The 26,663-nt window shown below is 45.3% G+C and overlaps 2 protein-coding genes across 2 annotated transcripts in view; both read left to right on the top strand.

The window, feature by feature from the left end:
* Positions 1 to 2,096: 2,096 nt before the first annotated feature.
* On the top strand, positions 2,097 to 3,220 carry Ticam2 (TIR domain containing adaptor molecule 2). The gene has a single exon (XM_059246775.1). The coding sequence runs from the start codon at positions 2,133 to 2,135 to the stop codon at positions 2,850 to 2,852; it is 720 nt and encodes a 239-aa protein (XP_059102758.1). The 5' UTR covers positions 2,097 to 2,132; the 3' UTR covers positions 2,853 to 3,220.
* A 21,305-nt stretch (positions 3,221 to 24,525) lies between these two features.
* The window catches only part of Fem1c (fem-1 homolog C), a 28,322-nt gene continuing 26,184 nt past the window's right edge, over positions 24,526 to 26,663 (top strand). The window contains exons 1-2 of the mRNA XM_059246012.1: positions 24,526 to 24,907; positions 25,687 to 26,416. Coding sequence (XP_059101995.1) covers positions 25,873 to 26,416 — 544 coding nt within the window. The 5' untranslated portion in view covers positions 24,526 to 24,907; positions 25,687 to 25,872. The remainder of the gene's footprint in view (positions 24,908 to 25,686; positions 26,417 to 26,663) is intronic.

The raw sequence follows: 26,663 nt of genomic DNA, 5'->3' as shown, positions 1-26,663 counted from the left end.
CGCTAGAACATAGGGGTAAAGGCTCTTTGTAGGCACCAACTCTACTTCTCCATGTTCAATGAGATGTATAGGTGTTGCCTTTAGCAATGGGGACTTGCCATCAATTTGTGGAGAGCAACCTATAGTCTGCAATAGTCTGCAATAGGTTGTTTTGGGGGTTCCCGTGGGACCCCTTTGGCAACAACTCAATTAGATGTAACACAATCTTGGGACTTGAAGCTTCATTTGGTGACAATAGATGGCCAGTTGGGGCTCTGTCTCCCCCATTATTTGGCTACTTCATTTAGCTCTCCTTCATTTGTGTATGTATTTTAGGGAGCTCTGCTGTATTAGGTTTCCATACTATTCCTCAAATGGCCCTTAATTTTAGGTGTCTCTCCCATATTCCTTCTCTCATCCTCCTCTTTCCTCTCCCTTCCCTTTTGATCCTCCTGTTTCAGCACCCCCATCCATCCATCCATCCTTTTCCCTTTCCTGGGGACATCTGTCTGCACCCACTTACTCTATACCTAACTTCTGTGGATTGTAGCTTGGTCATCATTAACTTAATGGCTAATATTCACATATAAGCGAATACTTATTGTATTTGTCTTCTGGGTCTGGGTTACCTTACTTGGGATAACTTTTTCCAGCTCCATCCATTTACCTGCAAATTTCATGATTTCATTTTTTAATGGCTGAGTTCCATTGTATAAATGCACGACATTTTCTTTATCTACTCATCTTTTGAGGAACATGTAGATTCTTTCTGATTTCTGGCTGTTATGAATAGAGCAGCAATGAACATGGTTGAGCAAGTGTTGCTATGGTGGGGTGAAGTGTCCTTTGGGTATACGCCTGAGAGAATCACGGTCTCTTTTTAAAAGGTAAAGGAAACACAGACACACGTGGTGAGCAGCGACCTTATGAGACCCTGACCAGTAACAAAAGGTAGCAGTGAGTCCTAGCTAGTGAAGAATGGGCAATTCAATTAAGTTTTATTATTTGCAATGTATGTGGGCTACATTTTAGAGTGGCACTTTAGACTACTTCTTGGTCAACTAGCACCTTGGAGCCAGCCTTAACTTACAAATACCACAAATGATAACCAATGGCCATCCTTCACTAGCCAAAGGCAGCAGCAAGGAATTTCATCCCATCTGTGCATTAGAATGAGATTCCAGTGTGTTTTTCCTAACAGTGACACCACTCCTTCTAAATCTGAATTATGTGGGACCTTGTCATTGTATTATTTAGGTCATTGTGGATGTGACTGTATACATATATATGCTGGTATAAACAGAGAAAGTTAATTAAAAAAGAAAAAGACAGCCCCAAGAATGTGTGCAAGTTGGGAGAAGGCATAGGCTCAAAAGCCTAGTTTATTTTTGAATCTGGTCTTCGATCATAAATAATAAATAATATATTCCATTGCTTATATATGAAAGTAGTAGTCATCTATTCTAATTGTCTTTTGATAAAAGAATTTCCCTTGAACTTAACATTGCCAACATCTTCTGAAGTTATTTGAATTCCACTCATGTGGATTACTTTTCTTTCACAACTGGTCTAAGTCTTCTAATTCCAGAATTTCGGATCACAAAGGAATGAATGGAAATTACGTCATCCTCGGTTGGCTAAGCTGGAGAAAGCTGGAGAGCTTAGTTCCTAGATTTTGATCCAAACTGAGATGTTAACTTAATTCAGGTGAATGTTTGGTCTCTAACATTCCAAAGACTACCTGGAAAAAGATGTTTTTTGTATATGGAAATGTCTTCTCTATCACATCCACCACCACAGGAACACAGTGAATCCTCAACACTGATGTTTCAGATCTTTTGGTGCTGACTCAGGAGAGCAACTGTCAATCATCTTTGGGATGTCATTTGTATCTGTGTTTGCTACCAAAATGTTTCTCTTGTCTTTGGCAGCCCTTGGGAAACTCACAAAAGCCTGATAGTTTGGTTTCTTGATCGGCTGCCATTTCTTTCTTAGGTCCTTTTTTTATTTTTTATTTTTAAATTTTTTTTTGGGGGGGAGGGTTTGAACAAAAGTGTTTTTTTAAATCTTTTGATTAAACATATAATATTCTGCTTTGTTATTCCCTTTTTAGATTGAGAAGAAATGTTGAGACTCGAATAAAGCTCTCTTGTATGCCCCACAAGTCCGCCATGGGTGTTGGGAAGTCTAAACTAGATAACTGCCCCCTTTCTTGGCATAAAAGACACAGTGTGGATACAGATCAAGACTGCCATGAGTCAGAGACCGGGAAATTGGAGGATGTGTCCTTGCATGGTTTTGTGGAGCACGGCAATAAAACAGGGCAGCCAACAGGAGGGCAGGAGGGAGCTGAGGCAAAGGGAGAGATGCCTGAGGAGGACGCTGAAGAAGAAGTGTTCCTCAAATTCGTGATACTGCATGCAGAACATGACACAGAGGAGGCCCTCAGAGTCCAGGATCTACTGCAAAATGACTTTGGTATCAGGCCTGGCATAATTTTCGCCGAGATGCCGTGTGGCAGAATGCACTTGCAGAATCTAGATGATGCTGTAAATGGGTCTGCTTGGACGATCTTGTTACTGACTGAAAACTTTCTAAGAGACACCTGGTGTAACTTCCAGTTCTACACTTCCCTGATGAATTCTGTGAACCGGCAGCACAAATACAACTCCGTCATACCCATGCGGCCCCTGAACAGCCCTCTTCCCCGGGAAAGGACTCCCTTGGCGCTACAGACCATCAATGCCTTAGAAGAAGAAAGCCGAGGCTTTTCTACGCAAGTGGAGAGGATTTTCCAGGAGTCTGTGTATGAGCGGCAGCAAGCTGTATGGAAAGAAACACGAAGTGTGTTGCGAGGACAGTTCATTGCCTGAGACGAAGCACACACCCGGCTGGCTCCTGTTCTGTAAACAAAATGATTCATCCTCACTTGAGAAAGCAGTGTCTCAGAAATGCTTCCATTTGAGTGGGTCTGCTTCCAAGAAATTTGTAGAGCGCAAGAAAGGTACATTTCCGCAGGCCTAGGATTGTAGACGTCTCTGATGGTAAACTCAAGATGGTCAGTTTCTAGCACTTTTTTCTTTGTAGTTTTCATAGTTCATGAATATTCTTAACTCATTTCTTTTGTTGAACCGTGAACAGGTGTGTATGATAGACATTTTCAAAATACGAAGTTAAAAATCCTAAAAAGACATGAAGAAAGTGGCTCCGACCGTGAGAGGTCTGACTACCTTCCTTCCTACTTCCATCGTGAATGTTACCGCAAAGCATCCTGGTGCCGCCACCCAGAAACGTGGATGGCCAGATTGGGACATGCGCAGTGTGGATGCACACAAGTTGTAGATCAGAAGCAAGATCTACAATCAGAACGGTCAGGCTTTTGAAAATAATCCAGCCACATGTGATTTTGTTTCTGCTGGAGTTTGGAACCAGTTCCCGCCACAAATTAGCAATCCTTTTGAGAGTGTGGTAGCTGGGGACTCTGTGGAGCTGTCCCCTGACCTTGTTAGTTGCTATCTGTAACCAGGGTCTTATTTGCAGTGCTTGTGAATGGTATGTGATTCACTAGCTGTTTGCTTTTAAAAATCAATAACCTCTTAGGTTAGCCTTTAGAAATGTTCCTCACACACAGTGTTTGACTTGGGGAGGCTTATCTAGGGGTGGTCGGACTGTGAGTGTGTGTGTGTGAGTATGTGTGTGTGTGTGTGTGTGTGTGTGTGGTGTGGTGTGTGTGTCTGTTTCTGTGTGGTTGTGGTGTGTGTGTGATGTGATGTGTGATGTGTGTGTCTGTGGTGTGTGTGTGAGTGTGTGTGTGTGGTGCGGTGTGTGTGTCTGTGTCTGTATGGTTGTGGTGTGTGTGTGTGGTATGATGTGCGTATGTTGTATGTGCAGAGACTGTATTTTTACCAGCTTCACTTTTAGGGCCTAATGTACATAACAAGCCAGGGAGGCCCACACGAACCTGTACCTTTCCCTCATAGAACTTAAGCCCATTTGAGACGGAAACAGTGCAAACAAGCACAGACTGAGCATGTGGCTAAGGGTGAGTCATGTCAAATAATGAGAAGGTGCCCACTGGAGCCAGGAGACCTGCTTGCAAGCCAATCTCTGCCACTGAGGATGAATGTGCCAGTGGGCAGCTCTTCTCCTTTGTCTACGAAATGAAAGGGTTGGACTGATGGATCTCTAAAGGCTTTTGTCCTCTCCCAGGATGGGAAAACGGGAAGCCAGAAAGCAATAAGCGAAACCTTAAATGTTTATGAGGTGTGATCATTTATAGTGTGATCGTTGCAGAAGACATATGCACGCTTACAATGAATGGGTATGTTTGTATATTTGCATCATAATTGATTTTTAATGGCAGTCACAGAAAACAATCTATATATGCTTATTCAGGTTTTTGGTTTTGTTTTTATTCAGGGTCTCACTGTGTAACCCTGCCTGGCCTGACACTTGCTGTGTAGACCAGGTTGGCATCAAACTCACCGATCTACCTGCCTCTGCCCTTGAAAGTGCTGGGATTAAAGGTGTGCATCACCACATGCAGCTACTCAGTTTTTTAAAAAGATGTATTTTTTTATAGGAACCATGAACAAAGACATTCTTCCTAGTTCATGTGTCTCCTGGTCCTCACTTCTCTGGATCCCCGACTGCCGCTGTTCACTTCTTTATAGCCACAAGCCACTGTGCCCCACAAGGATCCTGCAGATCAGTCAGATCTCGTGTTTGGTTCCCAGAGAAGGTGATGGCCTTCGTGGAATTTTCTCAACCTTCTTTGCCATGATAACTTACTACCCACTTTTCTTTTTCAGTTTTAGTAAGTATCCCTTTGTTATAATTGTTATTATTGTTATTGTAATGCTTTCTATATAACAAGTGTCATGTAACAATAAAACATTAACCACCCACCCTTCACATGCCTGCCAAACTGGAATCAATGCCGGGTGGCATTTCTTAAATAAATGTTTTTATTCTTTATGGTTAACTAATTGTCCTTCTCATCTCCACTGAAGACTGTGGGAAGGTATTCAGAGAAATAGCAATCTTTATTCCTAAGAGAGCATGACACAATGTACCAGTAAGCCTGGAATCCAGCATTTTTTTTATTTTATGATTAAGAACTAAATGTTAAGTACTGAGTAATCGTAGGTGTTGAAATTATGATCATCAAAATAACTAATGATAAAAGGAGGCAGAGGTGTGGGCCTTATCGGGGATCTGTGTTTATGTGCACATATATAGCTTTAGATATAAACACCAACCATTCTGAGAAACTCTGCCTTATGCCAGCAAGTTGTCATCCTGGTACCCTGTGCCACCTACCTGGAGTTGCTGTAGAATGATCTGAGGTATGCCTGAATTAACACTTCTCCATCACCTAAAGAAAAAGTATAGTTTATCACCAGGCATGGTAGTGCATGCCTTTAGTCCCAGCACTTGGGAGACAGAGGCAGGCAGATCTCAGTGAGTTCAAGGCTAGCTTGGTCTAGAGAGTGAGTTCCAGGACAGCCAGAACTGTTACACAGAGAAATCCTGTCTCAAAAAACCAAAAAAAAAAAAAAAAAAAAAAAAAAAAAAGAAGAAGAAGAAGAAGAGTAGTTTATCTAACTTAACAGGGCATACTAGATAGTCTGGTAGCTTAATGAAGTCACTCAAGACCCAAGTTATTTCATGTAGTGGAATATTATATGACTTTAAAAATTAAAAAAATCTGACATGCTAAAACATAAGTGAACATTATGTTTAAAAAGAAAAATATTGTATGATTCCACATATATGTGGTAAATTCATAGAGACAGGATAGTAGAGACAGAGGCAGAGCCTGTGGAGTGAGAAATAGGATATTAATTTTTCAATAGCTAAAGAGCTTGGTTTGGAGTAATGAGGAAGTTCTAGTAAAGCCTTGGTTGTATACATTATGAATGGACCTAATGCCATAAAACTATGCTTAAAAGATGATTGAAACAATACATTTCCATAGGTGCATTTTGCCATAATAACTTTAAAAGTAAATAACAACAAAACCCAACAAGTATAAGCCCAAGGTCTTCCTATCTTTTTTGCTTGGCCATTCTCAGTTTCTCAGTTGAGTTTCCCTCTGAATTGTGTTGTGGGTGCTCCAGGTTGGACCCGCACATAGACAAGACAGTATCCAGCCTACTAAGTCCAGAGGAATGGTCCACCCAAGAAAATGTTTCATTATTGTGTTATTAAAAATTAATAATAAGTACTGAAGATCCATTCTGACTTCTGGATGATTTTATTGGTATTTTCTGCTTGTCATTGGATGAACTCTTTCTGCCTTATCTGCCTCACCACACCCTGGAACACTGCCTTGAAATCAAACTACCTGGATTTGAATCCCAACTTGGCCCTCTATTAATTTTTTCCAGAAATAGCTTTATTTTAAGACACACAGAGTATTTTTTTTAATTAAACAAAATTTGGATCTGAAAGCTAAATGTTTTAAGTGTTAGCTCAATCATCATTAAAATGCGGCAGTTAGTAGAACTTTGCTGAAACTAACATTAAAACATGGATGAGGGCCAAGAAAGCTACACAGAGGACCACTGCTGTGTCCTTGGGCCACTATAACAGAACTCCTCAGACTGGACAGTCTGTACAGAAAAGATTGCTCACAGTTCTGAAGCCTGAGAAATCCGGGGCCAAGGACGTCTTAGGGTTTCTACTGATGTGACGAAACACCCTGAGGCTGGAGAGGAAAGAGTTTATTCAGCTTACACTTTCACATGCTGTACACTACCAAAAGAAGTCAGGACAAGAACTCAAACAGGGCAGGAGCCTGGAGGCAAGAGCTGATGTTGAGGCCATGGAGGGATGCTGCTTACGGGCTTGCTTCCCCTGGCTTTGCCCAGCCTGCTTTCTTACAGAACTTAGGACCACTAGCCCAGGGATGGCACCATCAACAATGGGCTGGGCCCTCCCCCATTGGTCACTAATTGAGAAAACACGTTACAGCTGGATCTCATGAAGACATTTTCTCAACTGAGGCTCCTTCCTCTCTGATGACTCTAGCTTACGTCAAGTTGACACAAAACTAGCCAGTACAAGGCACTAACAGATTTGGTGTCTGGTGAGGACCAATTCTCTGCAGATGGCACCTTCTTGCTGCATCCTCATATGGAAGAAGAGGAAACAGAGGAAGTCTCTTTAGTCAGGACATGAGTCCTATTTTTTTTTTGAGTCCTATTCTTAGGGGCAGAGTTCTTTCCCCCCCAACACTCTCTCAAAGGCTGACCTTGTAACACCATCATACTGTGGACTGAGTTTCCACCTTGGAATTTTGGGTGTTCACACATGTAGTCAGCCATCTATAAACCTTACTGAATCTCAGGGTCCTTCTCTAAAAATAAAGACATTACCCACAAGAAAGAGTCACTCGAGGACGGTTGAGTGGCTCACGCGTTGTCCTAGCTGGCTATCTGTTGCTGGGACAGAGCACTGACTAATACCAAGTAGGGTTTATTTCATCTCACGACTCCCAGGTCACAGGTCCATCACTGAGAGATATTGGGGCAGGAACCCAAGGCAGAAACCTGGAGTCAAACACTGAAGCAGAACCACAGAGGAACATTGCTTCTGCTCTCCAGGCTCATGTTCAACTACCTTTCTTAATATCTCCCAGGAGCACCTGCCCAAGGGTGGCACCGCCCCCAGTGGGCTGGGCCCTCATACATCAATCATTAACCAAGAAAATACGCCACAGATTTCCCTACAGGCATTTTTCAATTCAGAGTCCCTCTTCCCAGATGACATGACACTTGTGTCAAGTTGACAAACAAAAAAAACAAACCCCAAACTAACCAACATGAAAGCGCGCACACACACACTCACACACACTATATCCATGCTACTAGCACTACCTTTATTTAACACATTTAACCCACAACATGGGAGGGGGAAGAGGGGAAGAAGAATGTGTTTCATCTTACCCACAACCCTATTCTTAGAATCATTGCTGCTTGTAGGGGACAGATTTAAAACAAAGGAGACACTACTGGGCCTTCTTTGCAAGTGAGGTATATATAGCTGCACTGGTGAGAGAGAGCAGCCCCCCGATCTGCCAGGGGTGTGCAAGCTGGTTATTAGTGGTGGAATTTTGCACGGAGAAAGCTGGTAGCAAGGACGGTGCCTCAGCGGGGTCGCACACATCTAGCAAATCGGGAAAGTTGGGCCATCAACTAGGAACGCAGAGAAATGGAGTATAGGAGTACTAGTCTTGGAGCCACTCAGGGGAAGAGTAGCTCAGGTAGGATGCCTTCAGCTCGGCTTTGTGGATTAACTGCACATGTTTGTATTTGGGGAGATGGGCTATAATCCATTTGATTTAGTCTTTTATGGTGCTCAGCCCGGAGAAGTTGTCTCCCTTAGGAGTGAGTAGAAGTTGACTGACTCCCTTGAGTTGCAGGAAGAACAGTCATGGGGCCCCTTTGCTCCTTGCTGTCCTATCTTATCTTCCAATTCAACAACTTGGTGCTGGGGCTTTCCCAGGACAAGACAGTGCTGTTTATCTTAGCCCTTGACTTTGCCTTTGTAAATCCCAAGGCCTTGGGGTGAGGCTGAACCCTCCTGACTTCATGGGGCATCTGCTGCTATCTTCAGAAACAGCTTCCTTAAACTCTCACACCATCTCACTACAGCTCCAAGCCAAAACTCTGAGCCTGGTTGGTGGCGGTAGGGGCCATTCTTTCAAACCCAAAAGCACAATTATTGTGTCTCCTGGTAGCAAGTTGTGTTGGTTTAAATGAGAAATGTCCCCCATAGTCTTAACCATTTGAACACTTGGTCCCCAGTTGATAGCACTGTTTGGGGAGATTGGGGAGGAGGTTTGTGGTCTTGTTGGAGGAAGTATGTCCCCACAAGTGGGCTTTGAGAATTTAAAGGCTCATACCATTTCCAGTTTGATTTCTCTGTGCCTTGTGCTTGTGGCTTGAAGATGTGAGCTCTCTGTTTCCTGCTCCAGCCACCATGCCTCTTCTCTGCCCTCAGGAACCGTAGCCCTCTGGAACCATAAGCCAAAATAAACTCTTTCTTCCGTAAATTGCCTGTGTCATGGTGTTTTATCACAGCAACCCAAACGTAACTAAGACACAAATCCAAGATTTACCTGTCGATAAGATCTTGCCAAGCCATATCTCTGCCTAACAGAGTGCTCTGAAGAAAAGGAGATCAAATCGATTTGAAGGTGCTCATTATGGGGAAGAGACTGAACTGAGGCCCAGAGGTAAAAACAATAACAAAAATCTTCATGTGGTTTAAGGAACGACATACCACCCTGCTGAGCTAGGCTAACCCATGTCCAGCTTTGGGTGGAATCGGGCTATCTATGACTGAATGGGGCTTGTCACGGGGCGTGGAGGAAACTGTTGCTATGACTCTTGCTGGGAGGTGGGATCCAGTGTGTTGACTTTGGCAGTCAACGCAGCCTCTGTAACTTTCCTTCTCTTCACGGTGGCAGGTCACCTATCACACCGTCACAGCACAGGACTACACCTTCCTCATGGTAGCTCAAAGAGCAAAGAGGAGATTTCAAAGCTGCCAAGTACTTGATGTCCTTAAGCCAAGGAGCAAGCCAAGAGCTAATTTTGCCCATGAGCCTGGTGTTTCTTATGAGGGCTAAGTGAAAAGTTTATTAGATTTTTGACTATTAATACCTGGATAAGAACATTGTTTACACACACACATTGTATTTGGTAACCCCCACTACGAATTAACACATTGAGTTTGAATTAAGGAAAGTATCATTTAAAGAAGCCTTTAATTAATAACTTGGGTCATGAAAATCACTTGACTAAACCCCAACAGGTTAGCTTGTGAAGTCACAAAATCAGATTGTTGTTCTTGCCTTTTCTTCAACGTACTCGGGCTTCACAACTGTTTGCTCCTACATCCACACTCCTTCACACCTCCGTCCTTCCTGCCATTAATGAGAACTGTTTTGGAGAGCGATTTCCTTCACCTAACTTAGCACCTCTCCTTTTCTCTTCAAACACAGGAAGTTCTGAGTCATCTTACACCAGAGTGAATGAATAGGGAGGCTTATTAGCAAATGACAGGAATCTGCAGGTTCCTGGGCATTTAGCTGGGTGAGTTCAGTGGCTAGAGCACTTGTCTAGATGTGCAAAGCCCTGGTTTTGATCCTCAGTACCATCCGGACACGGGGATGCACACCTGAAATCACAGCACTTGGGAAGTGGAGGCAGAAAGATAAGACTTTCCACTCATCCTTGGTGATATAGCAAGTTCAAGTCCAGCCTGGCATATAAGAGACCCTGTGGAAAAGAAAGGAAGAGAAAAAAGTGTTTGTGCAGTTTCATATTATAAATTTTATCTTATTGTGTGTGTGTGTGTGTGTGTGTGTGTGTGTGTGTGTGTGTGTGCAGGCATACACCATAGCACACATGTGGGAGTCGGTTGACAACTTTCAGAAGTTGGTTCTCTCCTTCCGTTGTGGGTTCCAGGGATCCATCTCAGATCATCAGGTTTGCCTGCCAAGTTTACTTTCCTACCAGCATATTATCACCTATTTCCCCATATTTTTCCTCAAGCTTTTTAATAGTCAAAAAGCACTAAGTGAAAACTATGCACGGTTAGATTTGCTGTTGTTATTTGCTTTTTTGAGACAGGGTCTGTAGCCCAGGCTTTCCTGGAATTGACTATGAGGTCCAGGGTGGCTTCAAACTCAAGCAGAGGTGGCCTCTGCCTCCTGAGGGGTAGGATTATGGGTATGTGCCACCATGCCCTGCTTACCTTAAACCTATAATCAGAATGGTTTTTTTAAATTTTTCTTTATTATTTATGCAGTATTCAGCTTGTATATGTGCCTGTGAAAGGACCAAGCAGATGCCATAACAGGCTGCTCAGTCTTCTCTCAGAGAACAGGCCTCAATTTCAGTTTCCTGAGACTTGAGCAAGCAGTTTCTGGGAGAGCCGTGAAAAAAAAAGACACAGTCCTTGCAGTAGCTCCCTTTCTGCACATGCTCTGACCACTCAAGGTTCAGCCAGTTGTTTACTGTCTGGGACCCCTCACCAACTTAGAGCTACGTCACGGATCAGTGTGAACATGTGAGGCCAGTCAGCCTCCATGGCAGCTCAAGGACAGAGCCTAGGCCACTTAGTCAGCCCCCACAGTCAGTATGTGCAAGGCCAGCCAGCCTCCACGGCATCTCAAAGACAGAGCCTGGGACTTGTCCAGGCCTGCCCAAAAATGATAACTGTAACCCCCAACCAGTAAATTCAAAGGTTATACACCCTCACCCAATCATATGATGCCAAGGTGTGTACCACCCTGTTTGCGGGTTTTTCCCTTTAAAAACCCCTCACCCTGAGAGCTCAGGGCCATCCTCCTTCACCTGGCTAGCCAGTGTGCTGGACGGACCAAGCCCGAGCTTGCTTGTTTTCAATAAACCCCTTTGTGTTTTGCATCAGATATAGGCTCTGTGGTGGTCTTGCTCCGGGGTGGGGGTGGGGGTGGGGGTGGGCAGATGGGGTGGGTTCTTGTGACAAGGCCACAACACCTGCATGCCAGAAGAGGGCACCAGATCTCATTACAGATGGTTGTGAGCCACCGTGTGGTTGCACCTTACTAATGACCAGAAGCTACAAACTAAAAAATTACGCACAGAAAACGTCAATGAAGATGACAATAACTTGTTGTTAGGCACTTTCTGTTGCTAGTGTTTTACTAACTGCCTCTTAGTTCCTCGTGATCCTGGATGCTAAATGGAAGACCAAGTCTGAGTTCTCCAGAGAACCCCGCTGGACTGCACCTCACCTCTCCCTGATCCTATAACCAACCCCTTTACTGGCTGTAAGTTACCCCAAAATAAACCTCCTTTTTAACTACGTGGAGTTGCCTTGTTAAATCCCCACAACAGAGGACCAGTGAGATATGACTCAGCAGGTAAAGGTGCTTGCAAAGCAAGCCTGACAACCTGAGTTCGATCCCCAGAACCCACGTGAAGGGCAGAAGGAGCAAACTGAGTCCACAGTCCACCATGTTACATGTGTTCACTCCTCTTCCCACCCCCCACCCCCACACACACTGAATAAATAAATACAAAAGATGTATAGTAGAGCTGAAAATTTCTGACTGCCCAGTGGTATGGGGTTTGGATAGAAAGTGTTTCCCCAAGACTTAGGTGCTGAGGGGTTGGTACCCAGGGTAGCACTTTCAGAGATGGGCTCTGGGGAGGTAATTGGATTGCGAGGGCTCTAATTTCTCCAATGGATTAATCTATTAATGGATTCATGGCTGAACTGGCAGTAGAATAGTGATAGAAATTTTAAGAAGGAAGGGGCTTGATTGGAGGCAGTATGTCCTCATGGGCACTGCAGTAGGAGAGCTGGCCTATCCCCTCAAGGGAGAGCTGCCCCCACCCAGCACTCATGGGAGATGGCTCCACCCCTAACCATGGGTGTAGAAGAGCTAGCCCTGGTAGAATGGGCCTAGGACAGTTGGCTCTGTCCCTTGCTTGAGGGGGTGATCCCAATGGCTCAGACAGACCAGCTCAGCTACCACCCAGACCTACATCCTGGGCCTTGGGGTGGCCCACTCTAACATCTACCCCATCTATGACCTGCTAGAAGGGACTGGTCCTGTGGAATGATGCCTGCAGGAGCTCCATGACTTGGGGCAACAGCAAGATAACCAAGAGGAGATTCAGTGAGGATAGCAGTGATGGTGTGTCAGAGGCCTTGAACCAGACCAATGACTCATTGCAATGAACATGTTGTGGGTGGGCCTGACTGGACAAAAGGGTAGACTGCTCAAACACTGCAGCTCCTGATGCCACTAGGATGAAGGAAAAGGTGTTGGAAAAATGAGGAGCAACGTCAGTTTTTTGTTTGTTTGTTTGTTTGTTTGTTTGTTTTTGTTTTGGTTTTTTTTGGGGTTTTTTTTTGTTTTTGTTTTTTGTTTTTTTGTTTTTTTGTTTTTTTTTTTTTGGTTTTTTCGAGACAGGGTTTCTCTGTGTAGCTTTGTGCCTTTCCTGGAACTCACTTGGTAGTCCAGGCTGGCCTCGAACTCACAGAGATCCGCCTGGCTCTGCCTCCCGAGTGCTGGGATTAAAGGCGTGCGCCACTACCGCCCGGCTTTGTTTTGTTTTTAATTAATCTGTGGGGGCATACTGCAGGGATGGGTGAGGGGCAGATACAAAGGGACTGAGAGGTGAGTGGGATTGGGGTACATGATGGTGAAATTCCTAAAGAATCAATAAAGAATTATGTTAAAAAATTACCATGGAAACAAACTTCTGGGCATGTCTGTAAGGGAGTTTCTAGATCTAGTTGAGGTAGAAGACATGTCTTGGGCTGGAGAGATGGCTCAGAGGTTAAGAGCACTGGCTGCCCTTCCAGAGGTCCTGAGTTCAGTTCCCATCAACCACATGGTGGCTCACAACCATCTGTAATGAGATCTGGTGCCCTCTTCTGGCATGCAGGGATACACGCAAGCAGAACATTGTATACATAATAAATCTTAAAAAGAAAAAGATGGGTCTTAAGTCTAGATGGCACAATCCATGGGTGGGATCCTGGACTGAGGAAAAGGAAGCAGCGAGCTGAAGAGCAGTTCCATTGCTTTCTACTGCCTGAGTGTGGACTCAAGATAACCAGCTGCCTAATATTCCTACAACCACAACTTCTCTGCAACAATAGGTTGTCAAGCTTTCAAAGAGTGTATTTTGTCTTTGGCTCCAGTCTCCACCTCCTGGTCACCATGAGGTAAACAAACCATTTTCCTCTCTCATGGGTTTCTGCCATGACCTACTGCCTTGCCTTAAAGCAACCTGACCAAATGACTACATACTAAATCTCTAAAACCAAAACTCAAAACGAACCTTTGTTGTTGCTATTTCAAGATAAGATCTCACTGTGTAGCTCTGGCTGTCCTGGAACTCACTATGTAGATCAGGCTGGCCTTGAACTCACAGAGCTCCATCTGCCTCCTGAGTGCTGGGAGTAAAGACATGTGCCACCATGCCCAGCTTCATAGATTTTAATATCCTTTAAGTTGTTAATCTCAGACATCTTGTCATAGTGATAGAAAGCTAATACATCTAGTGACATTGTAGTCATATAATTTTACGGTAAACTTCTCATGCTTAATGATGACACTGGTTGAACCATACTTACTCTTCTGCCAGCAGCACATATGATTTTGTATGGCACATGCTGCTTGATGGAAGGAAGCACCCATGCTTTGGGTTCTGTATGCATTATACTTCACTGTACATTCTGCGATGTTTGCACAGTTACAAAATCACCCAATGGTTTACTTATCAGATATATCTCTATCATTAACAATGAATGAGAGTGATATGTAGACCAAAGGGCCAGTGCTGTTTGGCTCTGCAGAAATAGGGTAACGGTAAGTATAGAGGGAGCAAAACTCTTACTTCTATTGATGGTTGATTTGATTTGGTTACAAAAGCAATTTCTTTCATTTTTCATCCTATACAAACACTCGCATCCTAAAATCATTTTATCTTTCCTGTGAGAGGCATGAGTGACTTCAGTGTTCAGGTTAGAATCTCCTACTGCTTTTTTTTTCCCTCTTTGGTGAACAGATTTAGCAAATTACTTACAATTAGTTTTCTCCTCTTCTGGATCATATTCCACTGGGTCTTGTTCCTTCAGTAATAATTTATAATCGATTTTAACTGATACTCTTAAATTTTTATTAATATATGCAACTCAAAAGTAACCTGCTTTAGAATATGCCTGGGATGAAAGCCAAGATATGCAGATATCAAAACTCGAGGCTGTTGGTCCAGTGACATGTCCTGTTGGGGAGACTCCCATGTGGGAATAGAAACTGGGTCTTGGATAGCCTCATGACTCTGTGGCTCTCGGGTTGCTCATTAGCAAGCAGTAAGTGTGAAAACACTATCACTGCGGTTCTCAAATGTTATTGCATATGAAAATGACCAACAGGGCATGTTAGAACAGAGGTTACCAAGCCACACCCCCCATGGATATTTGAGTCTCTAGGGCTCAGGAATTTGCCTCTCTAAGCTCCCACATGCTGCTGAGACAGCAAGAATAGTAACCACACTTGAAGAACCATTATTTAATGGAAAAGGAATTCTTTCAATTTCTGTCTGTTGAAGCCACCCAAGGTGTGTTACGATCCTCATCTCAAGGCTGATCTTTGAACACTCTGACTTCAGTGGGTGGTGGCTAGCTTCCAATCCCCTCTTGGCATGCAGAGATCGCTTGCTTCCTGCATATCTGATTTTGGATCCCAGTATTCTCAGACTGACTCCACGGTCATTTCACAGGCCTGCTCTGTCTTAGTGGGCTCACCTTGACATTTTTCTTGGCCTTCCTGCACCCATGCATCTTGTCCACACCTCCTCCTCCTGCTGCACCAACCATCCCAGTTCTGTGGTCACTTAAGGCAGGGCTATGTAAATTGATAGTGGCTGAATCGTTAACAACTAATAGCACAGTAAGTCATTGGTGATTTAATTAGTAAATTGGCTTCAGTTACACAAAGGCATATTGTTTTTTAAACATAGCCAATCAATGTATTTGTTTTCTCTTGCTGTGTGGATCTCACAGAGCAAGACTGCTACAGATCACTGCTTTACCCCAATGATTGACATCAGCCCCAAACTTTGTGAACTGTAACGATGCCCATTCATTCTTTACAGTTCTGTTGGTTCAAGTTTGGCAAAGCAGGGCTGGGTCCCTTGCCTGGAGTTACAGAAGACTAAGGTCAAGCATCAGCTGCCTACATTCTCCTCTAAAGGCACGAGTGAGGAAGAATCTCTTTCCAGCCTCATCTGTGCTGTCCACTTAGTTCCTTGTGTCCACCTCAATGCTGTCAGTCAGACACCAATTTCTACTCAAGGCCATTCCTTCTTATGGGCCCTCTTCCAACATAGTAGTATCAGAATCCTTTGATGCTAGAAGGAGACCCTCCTTCAAGGTCAATGCCTCTCTTGCTTCCACTGATTTCTGCTGTCTTCAGTGAGAGAAAACTCTACTCTCCGCTATCCATGGCTCATTTAATTAGGTAGACAAGATAGATCTATCTAGCGAATCTTAATTTGACTTAGAGCAATAGATAGTTTATTCACAGATGACACTTGCACTTGAAAGGGGGATGACTGTAAGGCTGAGAGTTACTGGGGTACAGTTTCAAAGGCTATAGTTTACTCCTAGGCCCCAATGCTTCCAATAAAATAAAATAAATAAATGACTCCAAGAGCAATAATAAGAGTACCAAGAAAGTCGAAGCCGACTTAGGAAGCCTATATTGGGCAAAGTTACTCTTCCATTGATCCATTTACCCCTCCAGAAGAGGTTTCAAAAAATTAGGCCTTTCTTTCTTTCTTTCTTCCCTAGATAAGGAAGCAGGGCACTGCCCAGAGTATTGTACTTAGCCAACGTTAGTATCATTTCACTCAGGATTGTAGCAGCTTCCTGATTTCCCAGGAACAGCAGGTGGGGATTTCACAGTGTGGTAACCTGGGGATCCAAGCTGGTGATTTTTACTAAGACAAACACACCCTGAGAAGTGCTGTTTATTCTAGTATCAAGATGAAGAATTGTAACAGGCAGGGCTCTTCTGGTCAGGACAAACAGGCTTCTACTGCCGGAACCTGCTGTATATACACACTGGATTAGTTGGGTGTGTACATTATTGCTTTTGTTTCAGTTTTATTTTTTGAGATGTAATAAAGGCAAATTACATTTTTTTAAAAACTCTCTGTTCAAAGGCCAACTTTGAGATCTATAAAAGCTTTGTGATCTGGTGGCCGTGGAGCCCATGACTTAGCTAAGCAGATTCCAGCATTGTGTCTGCTGACTTTGAGTAAAGTGGAAAGGTGATTTTTGTGTGATGCCATCAAGGATAGCAGAAGCCAGGTCTGCCCTGCCCTGTCACTCAGGCTTAGGTGAATTCCTAAGATGTTTCATGAATTTCATGGCCAGCCTGCTTCGAAAACTCTCTGCCTTCCATTCCCACTACTTCCCTGGTACCTAGTATTATCCAGCCATGAGTAGTGTCTTTCAGCTATGGGGGTTTCGTTTTTCTGGTGGTTATGTGTGTGTGTGTGTATGTGTGTGTGTGTGTATTTGAGACAGGGTTTTATGTAGCCCAGAACGGCCTCAAACTTACTATGTAGCCAAGGATGGCCTTGAAGTCCTGATCCACCTGACTCCACCTCCCAGTGCTGGGATTGCAGATGTATGCTGATACTCATGCTGCGGCTTCTTCAGTTCCTAAAGCCAGTCCCTCTCTTGCCTTGGGGTGTTTCTCTACTTCTTCCTCTCTTTGTCAGCGAAAACATCCTCTTGCCCTTCAGCTTCTGCTTAGTCAGCACTGCCTCTGGAAGCCTTCTTCCTCTACCCTAACCCCGCCCACATGCAAAGCTTCAAATGCCCCAGTAGAACATGTACAGCATGATCTTGCTCACGCATACTGTGTTCCCAGGCTCCTCACTGGGCGATACACAGAGCCAGCAATCAATGTCCGTTGATAGAATGAAGTTGGGTGCTGTAGCACAGGGCTGTAATCACAGCTACCCAGCAGGGTGAAGCAAGAGGATCACAAGTCCAAGGCCCACCTAGAACACAGAATAGGTTCAAGTTTAGTCTGGACGACTTAGTGAACTCCTGTCTTAAAATAAATGTAAAAGGAGGACTGGGGTTACAGCCCAGTGGTAGGATACTTGCCTGCTGTGTGCAAGGCATTGAGTTCAACTCTTAACACCACACACATGCAGATGAGTGGCTGACTGGTGAGTGAACAGATAGACAGATGCGTGGATGAAAGATGCTTGACTTCACTAATGAACAATCAAAGGGCTATTTTTAATAGGGACTCAGAAGGCGAGGGACATTTCTAATCCTTAGATTAGATGTCTAAAGGATATGGAAAAGTGCTTTACTATTTAGAATAGCAATACTAATTAACTGATTTAATGAAAATAAATAATGGTAACCTGATTGAACCAAGTCCAGGTACAATGGATGCCCAGCAACCCTCAGTTTCAAAGACACATCATCTAACCTGCTCCTGAGGATGTATTCCAGGCTTCTCAAAGGGAGACCCTTAGGACTATTTTACAGATCTCTGAAATGTCAGTCTTTAGATGACTCCTTGAGAGGCTGCACGAAGAATACACTCAAGATTGACTCTCCAAGTAAGAATTGTGAATTAAGACTGGACTGGACATATGAGAAGCTACTCTGGGCAGGAAGCAAGGCCAAGACTTGGCATGAAGCCTCCTTACTATCCATGTAGTGGAGAACAATGGCAGTGGGAGGACTGGACAGGAGCCGTTCTTATCAAGAAGGCACAGCAGCCTCAGACAGAAAACAATGGGCAAGGGATTTTCCAACCAGAAATGCTAGGAGTTCAAAAATGCGTTCTGCTTGGCTTCAGCAAAAAAAGTCAAGAGGAAGTTCCCTACTATTAGGGTTGAGGTCAGGCTGGTGTAAGAATAAAGTATATTACAACAGCAGGAGAAAGAAGCCAGAGGTAGGTAGGACTTGGAGGGGAGAGAAAGAGACCCTGCTGAAGTCTTAAGAGAGGTCAGCAGCAAAACATGCTGGGCCTGTGTAGGAAGAACCTAAGATGGAACAGGAGGTACAGAATGTGAATACAGTCTCTAGATCAGTGGTTCTCAACCTGTGGGTCACGACCCCTTGAAGGTCAGATGACCTTTTCACAGGGATCACCTAAGACCATTGAAAAACACAGATATTTACATTATGATTCATAACAGTAGCAAAATTACAGTTATGAAGTAGCAACAAAAATAATTTTATGGTTGGGGGTCACCACAACATGAGGAACTGTATTAAAGAGTCATAGCATTAGGAAGGTTGGGAACCACTGTGCTAGATGCTCAGGAAGTCAGAGGGATTGGGGATGAGATGGAGCTGATCCTGGGATAGAATCATCTTACAGAATTCCACACTGGAGATGTCGTGGCTTCCACTGAGGGGAGGGATGGCAGGATGATCCTAGAGCTGCGAGCACCTAGGGCAGTGAAGGAGTTCTAGAATTTGGGGTAGTCATCTTGTAGAGGGCACAGCATCAATAATGATTCATCCCAACCACATGATGGGAAGAAGGCTTCCAAGCTGAGTGTATGAGGAGGTGGCTAGGAGCTCCTGTGTGTGTGTGTGTGTGGGCATCGTATTAGTGGTATGTGGGAAGATAGCTCTGTTTTTGTTTTTTGTTTTTTGTTTCTTTTGCTTTTCAACTTTGTCTTTGCTTTTCTCAGTGCTGGAGATGGCACCCAGGGCTTTGCCCATGTTAGGCAAGTGTTCTCCCACTGAGCATTTCTTCAGTCTGGGTAAGCAACTTTGAAATTAAGTATAGAATTGGAGAAGGATGTGAAAACAAAGAAGCTAAAATTTGCAAGGCAAGTTGATCTAGAAGGCTCTGAAAGAAGCGCCAGAGGATTGATTGGTCAAGCATTTAAGGATGGGCAACAGGGCCTCTGTAGCAGGCATTCTCCCCAGGGCCTGGACAAGGCCTAGAAGTGTTCAAGACTCAGGGAGGGGAGGCAGTAAGAATTCATTGTGTAGGACCTGATAGACTACCTGGATAGACCACAAAAGATCTGACTTTTTTCTAACGGTCTGTTTGCAACTGATAGTGGTCTGGCCTCATCTGACATTCATCTGGGTGATGGCAGAAAACTCAGGACTGGAGTACCACATTTAGGGTGTCTCATCAGGCCATAAGCTAATAAACTCACTGTCTCAGTCACTGTGCTATTGCTGTGAAGAGACACCATGACCAAGGCAACTCGTATAAGAGAAAGCATTTAATTGGGACTTGCTTACAGTTTCAGAGGCTTTGTCCGTTGTCATAATGGTGGGGAGTGTGGTGGCAGGCATGGTGCTGGGGAAGCCGTTGATCCACAGGCAGAAAGAGTAAGAGGGGGCCTGGCATGAGCTTTGGAAATCTCAAAGCCCACCCTCAGTGACACACTTCCTCCAGCAGGGCCACATCACCTAATCCTTCTAATCCTATCAAACAGTCCCACTCCCTGGTGACTAAGCATTCAAATCTATGAGCCAATAGGGGATATCCTTATTCAAACCACCACACTGGCTCAGGGGCAATCTCACAACATTGATGGGGTAGTCAATCATCCAGAAAGCCCGTGTCTCTGAGGACAGAAAAGGGAACTCTACAGCACTCCTAGAATTTTCCGTCCTTCTCATCAGCTACTATCTTAATAAGAAGGAATCATGACTGACACCCACAGCGACCAATCAAGGGACTGGGGTTCACAGAAATGACGTCTCTTCTTTAGAAAAATAGGGGCAGTGATCTTACATAGGCCATGGGCCTCAAACTTAGCAGGCATAAGAATTATTTCTAGAATTTATTAAAAATGCACACTTTTTTTTTAGTTCTATTAAAACATGCACATTCAGAACTAGTGGGTCTGAATTTCCAGGGAGCAGTAATGCAGCGGCCAATTCTGCTGCAGGAAGTGGAGGCAGAGTTTCCACTTTATGAGGACTTGGCAAACAGCGGAAATGTGATTATGAGGCGTTTGTGAGAGATGTGGTCAGTCAGACTGCATAGCAAATGAGATCTGACGAACAGATGCTGAGACTAGACAACCTCTGCCTCTCTCTTGCCAGCTAGAATGGAGCCGAGGCTATGGAATTCCTGGCATGGTTGGCGCTAGCCCTGGTGGCACAGGCATGGAAGGCCAGAGATCAGGAAGGAGGGAGGACTGGGGTTCAAGCTGCAGCCAAGGTCATGGACACCCGGAAATCTTTTCTAGCAGTTCTCAGTGTGCTGGCAGGTGTCTGTCCTGATAGTAGCCTTGTATCTGGGAGTGGCTCCGGCTGGCTCTCTCTCTCTCAACCTCTCCTCCTTCCCTACTTTAGGAGGCAACTCCTTTAAGCTATCAAGAACAGAGCCCCGGTCACCAAGTGCATCTTCAGCCCTCTGGAGAAACCCGAGATCGGATGGCAGAAAGGCTGGACCATCTTGGGGCAGGCTGGGGCCTGAAGTTGAAGATGCTTTCTCACCGTTTACTCCTAGGGAGCTAGAGTTGGGGCTGTGGCAGCCTCGAGCAGTAAGACAGCAAAGGAAAGAGGCAGGTCCTTTTATGACACAAGATTTCTACCACACCGTAATGAGAAAGTGATAGCACCATACCAAAGGTAGAGTCAGCGCCAAGAGAAATTATCAGAATCTGGTGACCAACCTGTTGTTACCTGTTTTGTCTTATATCATTCAGGGATTTAGAGACAAAACCAAAATCTAAAAGGGGACCCCAGAATTCTCACTTCTAAAAGAATTCTGCCCTGCTTATTTCTATAATTTCAAGGTCATTTGGGGTTCATAAGTTCTTTAATCAGACTGCACTCCTCAAAACTACGAGAGATCAGCAGCATGGAGAGAATGGGAATTTGGGTTAAGCTACAGAGAGAAGAAATGGGTCAGTAGGATGTACTTGAGGGAGGGGATTCAGGACTTCGGTGCATTCAGAAGGTAGCTGGGGGACCACTGCGTGGAGAGGAAGAAGACACGGAGAAGGGACCACATCAAGGGGTCTCTTGCTCTCTGCTTTCAGTATTGCGTCTCTACTTCTCGTGCCTTGCAGCTGGGGCTGTTCCCACTAGTCATTTAAGAGTCACCTTCCCATCATCTCCTTCCCAGATTTGCCTCAGTATAAGGTTAGAAGCTTCGAGTTGTGGGCTCTCACTCTTGTTCATGTACATATTTTGCATTGATTATCTATCTATCTATCTATCTATCTATCTATCTATCTATCTATCTATCTATCTTTAGACAGGGTCTTACTATGCAGCTCTGGCTATCCTAGAACTCACTATGTAGACCAGGCTGGCGTCCAGCTCACACAGATTTGAAAGCCTCTGCCTCTCAAGTGCTGGGATTAAAGGCATGCTCCACTATGCCTGGCTCGCATTGGTTTGTTTATAGCTAGAAATAGCCCACAATCAGTTTTCACCCACCCCCACCTTTCAGCTCTCCCCTCCCTCAGCTCCGTGGATCAAAGCCAGGACCTCATGCATGCCAGGTAATGAACTGTTCTATCACTAAATTTACCCCAAGCCTTCAAACTATCAATTTCTTGAAATCAGGAAAGTAGGTGCCTTTCATGTTTTTCAAAATTGGTCCGTTGCCCAGTTAGTTACTAAGAACTAGAGATATTTTTGATTCATCTGTCCTATCCCCAAATTATACCTCGTTAACAAAGTTAAGCAGTACTGTGCAGATTGCTTCGTTGAGTCTCCTGGTTCAAACAAAAGCTGCTGGGGGATCTAAATAATTGAAAATTCTCAGAATAATGTGGACGAAATATGCTACCAATTAAAGATCATATAGACCAAACAGAAAACAAAACAAAACAAAACAGAAACCCAAAACAAAAGGATGACCAGATGAGTCTGAGAAACTTTGCTGTATCATTTTACATATACTGTGCTAGCAAGAATGAAAACAAAACAGAAACATCAAGTGACATTTTGCAGGAGGCAACATTCCCTTTGTGGTATGGCAGATTGACCTAACTTTCTAAGAAGTAGCATGAATACCCATTTCCTGTGATTTATAACATATATTGTTGAAAGCAACTATTTGGGTGTCATTTAACAAGATAATTTGTTACCCGTTACTAGACAATTTCTTAATTCAGCCCAATATTTTCAACTGATAAAGAATTGACAAAGTTCCTCAAGGTTCTTGCATTCCATAGTAGTGCATCACTTTCTTTCTTTTTCTTTCTTTCTTTCTTTCTTTCTTTCTTTCTTTCTTTCTTTCTTTCTTTCTTTCCTTCTTTCTTTCTTTTACAATTCTCAGCGAGTAAAAGGTATGCCTGTCCTTTTTTTTTTTTTTTTAAATGAACTGGGAAAGATGAAGCTATCGGAGAAGAGATCTGGGAAGTGAACTAGCAAGATGCATTGGATGCTTTTCCCTACCAGCACATAGGTTTTAGAACACAGTATAGACATAAATTGAAGGTTCAGAAACCTGAATTGGCCTTAAAACTAAGAGTCTGCCTATCTTGTAAGAATTCTATGGAGGAGCCAGACACTGGGGGCACATGTCTTTAATTCCAGCACTCGGGAGGTAGAAGCAGGCGGATCTCTGTGAGTTCAAGGCCAGCCTGGTCTACAGAGGGAATTCCAGGAGAGCCAAGGCTCCACAGGGAAACCCTGTCTCAAGAAACAAAACAAACAAAATGAAACCCTACGGGATACACACTCAGAGCAGCAACTATGTAAACTTTCACATCATCTTATTGTAAACTTATTTACATCATCTTACATGAGAGGCTATTTCATGAAGTTAGCCTTCATTGGGTCAAGCATATGAAACGAAGACCTATCCTCTTAATTTTTCTATGTGGATCATCTGTCTTAGATTGTCTTCGTAGTAGTATTAATCACACTTGTTTTTGTTTGTTTTGTTTTTGACATAGGGTCTTATTTTGTAGTTCTTGCTGGCCTGGAACTTGCTATGGAGATCAGGCTGGCCTTGAACTTAAAGAAATCTACCTGTGTCTGCTTCCCCAGTGCTGGGATTAAAGACCAGCATTACCAAGTTTGACTAACTTCATACTTGAGGATCTGATGGTAAATATATATATACCCATTCCCTTGGGTATATATATATATATATATACCCATTCCCTTGGGTATATATATATATATATATACCCATTCCCTTGGGTATATATATATATACCCATTCCCTTGGGCAATGAGCTCTATAAGCTTATTTCCTGCTGTTAATCCGTTCCATTCACTTTCCTTAGTTTTCTTTGATTTTTTTGGTTTTATTATTCAGAATTCAAGAACTAGACCTCGTTGGTTTTTTGCCGGTCTTCGTACATAATATTCATGTCTTTCAGTAGCCATTAAAAAAAAAAAGGAATCACGTTTGGCCAGCTGCAGAACGAGTTTCACTTTCGGGAATGTTTGTCTGGAGTTTGGACAAGCTCGGTATATTCTCAGCTCACAGACAGATGGACAGAAGGGATGAGTCTGACGTTCCGGTGAGTGGGATAGTAAGACAGGGTGTTCCCAAGCTGTACTCCGAGACTTCCGGGGAGCGCGGAGGGGAACCAGGAAAAGACTGAACACGCGACATCCCCACGGCTTCTCAGTCAGGGAGACCCGCTAAAGGCTAGACGGCGCGGCCCCGCCCCTCCCCGTACCACGCAGGCGCGTCTTCGTCTCCCGCCTTCGCCTCCTCCACCCAGGACGCCCCGCCTCTCCCGCAGCACGCAGGCGCATTCTCCTTGGCGCTCTCGAGGGGGCGCCCCAGCCTCCCTTCAGGGTGCCCCGCCCCTCAACAGCACGCAGGCGCGTCTTTCGGGTAGCCCTCTCAGGTCCCCGCCCCCTCTCGGGGAGCCCCGCCCCTTCCGTAGCACGCAGGCGCATTTTCCGGAGCGCGCTCTCGGGGGGGGGGCGCCTCCCCCGCCCCTCCCCACCTTTCCCGTAGCACGCAGGCGCATCCTTCTTGGAGCGCGCGCAGGCCCCGCCCCCTCCCCGCCGCCCCGCCCCCGCCGCCCTGCCCTGTCCCGCCCCTAGGCGGTTGCTGGCGGCGGCCGCCGCCCTCCCTCGACCCAATGGCGCGGCTGCGGCGTCAGTAATGTGAAGCAGTGCACTGGCTTGTCCGGCCCCCGGGCCTGCAGCCCATTACACCATCGGCCGCGGCAGCCGCTGCATCCCGAACGGCCTGGGAGGGCGGGTGCAGACAGCTCCGCGGGGCGGGGCGGAGCGAGCAGCGCGGCCGGATTCATTCCTGTGGGGCGCGGGGCATGGAGGAGCTGTGCGGCCGCAGGCGGAGCGGGGCAGCCCGGGCGACGGGGACAACGGTTTCCATTTGAAGGGGCGGCCGGAGCCGGAGCAGCGGACGGCGGGAGGACCAGCCCCGGGGCAGGTAGTGGCGGCTGCGGCCTGGGGCCCGGGCGGGGAGGCCTGGGCGGGAGGAGGGCGTCGGGGCGGAAGGCGGCCGGCGGGGTCGTGTGGGCCGCGGGGCCCGGGGCCGGCGGGCGGCTGGAAGGGGTGGAGGCGAAGGGGGACCGGGCGATTGCGGCCGCGGAGCAGCCGGCGGCGGCGGGCGAAGTTAAAAGGCTGGAAGGCGGCCGGATTTCCTGAGCGCCTCGCGTAGTTCGAGGGGAAGAAAGCCTTTCCGGCGAGGTTTTAGCTTGAGCGGGCCGAGGCTTGGTGCGCCTGACCTTTTTGTTCCTTGGCGAAACCCATCCTGGCCACAATGAGGCCTTCCAGCCTCGCGCCCTTGGCGGGTTCTCTGCAGATGCAAGAAAGATTTCTGAACCCGCCGCGTCTCCTGCCTCTTTCGGTTACTCGCTGGGCGTGTGCAAAGCCAAACCAGAACAAAGCTGGGCTGGCTAGAGCCGGACACGAGGAAACCGATTGCCTGGAGTGTGTCCTCCCTCCCCACCCCCCTCGCACATGGGGAGAAACTGCCCGCCACCGAAACACTCTGGTCTCTGTGTGAACCCTTTTGTATTTTCCTTTCGCATCTCTTTTGAAGGAAGGGGGAGAATCGTTCCTAAAGTACGGCCTTTCTCCTGTTTCTTCCCCAAATTAGAAAATAGGGAAACCCAAATCATTTTTCTTTTGCCTTTACTTGTATGGAAAATCCTAAACCTCTCCTTTTTCCTTTTTTTTTTTTTTGTTTTTGTTTTAATTCTCTAGTTTGGTGCTCTGCTTCTCCGATGTTGGAATGCGATAGGAGGGAACATACTCTCAGTGGTTTTATATCCGTTCTGGGGCGCGGTGACTAACATTGAACTTTGGCTCCTGTAACTTGCCTGCGTGGAGAGTTAGGCTGGAGCTTCGCTTTGAAGGGTCAATCAAGCTCAGCCTCCCGACTGGACATAAATGGATCTAAAGACAGCCGTGTTCAACGCAGCTCGCGATGGCAAACTCCGGCTCCTCACCAAGTTGCTGGCAAGCAAATCCAAAGAGGAGGTTTCCTCCTTGATCTCGGAAAAAACAAACGGGGCCACACCACTCTTGATGGCCGCCAGGTATGGACACCTCGACATGGTGGAGTTCCTTCTAGAGCAGTGCAGCGCTTCCATCGAGGTCGGGGGCTCTGTCAATTTCGACGGGGAAACCATCGAGGGGGCCCCCCCTTTATGGGCCGCTTCAGCAGCAGGACATCTGAAGGTTGTCCAGTCTTTGTTAAATCATGGAGCATCTGTCAACAACACGACTCTAACCAATTCAACGCCTCTTCGAGCCGCATGCTTCGATGGCCACTTGGAAATAGTGAAGTACCTTGTAGAACACAAAGCCGACTTGGAAGTGTCCAACCGCCATGGCCATACATGCTTGATGATTTCATGCTACAAAGGACACAAAGAGATTGCTCAGTATTTACTGGAAAAGGGGGCAGATGTTAATAGAAAAAGTGTTAAAGGTGAGTTCAGCTTCTTTTTTTTAAGTGACTGCCTCTTATTTTCAGGAAGTTTGCTAATAATTTTTAGCATCGTGTTGAGTAGGCCTAAGTTGACAGACCTGTGTTTATTAGGTAACCCTTCCAGTATTTCCTTGATTCTGTTACTTGATAGTGCATTAAACAAATGTGACAAACGATCCCAGACACTGTTAAACAGCGTTTTCTCTAAATAGCATTTTCTCTCTCTTCCCTAAAGTTACAGATTGTA

The sequence above is a fragment of the Peromyscus eremicus genome, chromosome 19 (genome assembly GCF_949786415.1).
Source record: "Peromyscus eremicus chromosome 19, PerEre_H2_v1, whole genome shotgun sequence".
NCBI lineage: Eukaryota > Metazoa > Chordata > Mammalia > Rodentia > Cricetidae > Peromyscus > Peromyscus eremicus.
This window is presented reverse-complemented; position numbering and strand designations above follow the sequence as displayed.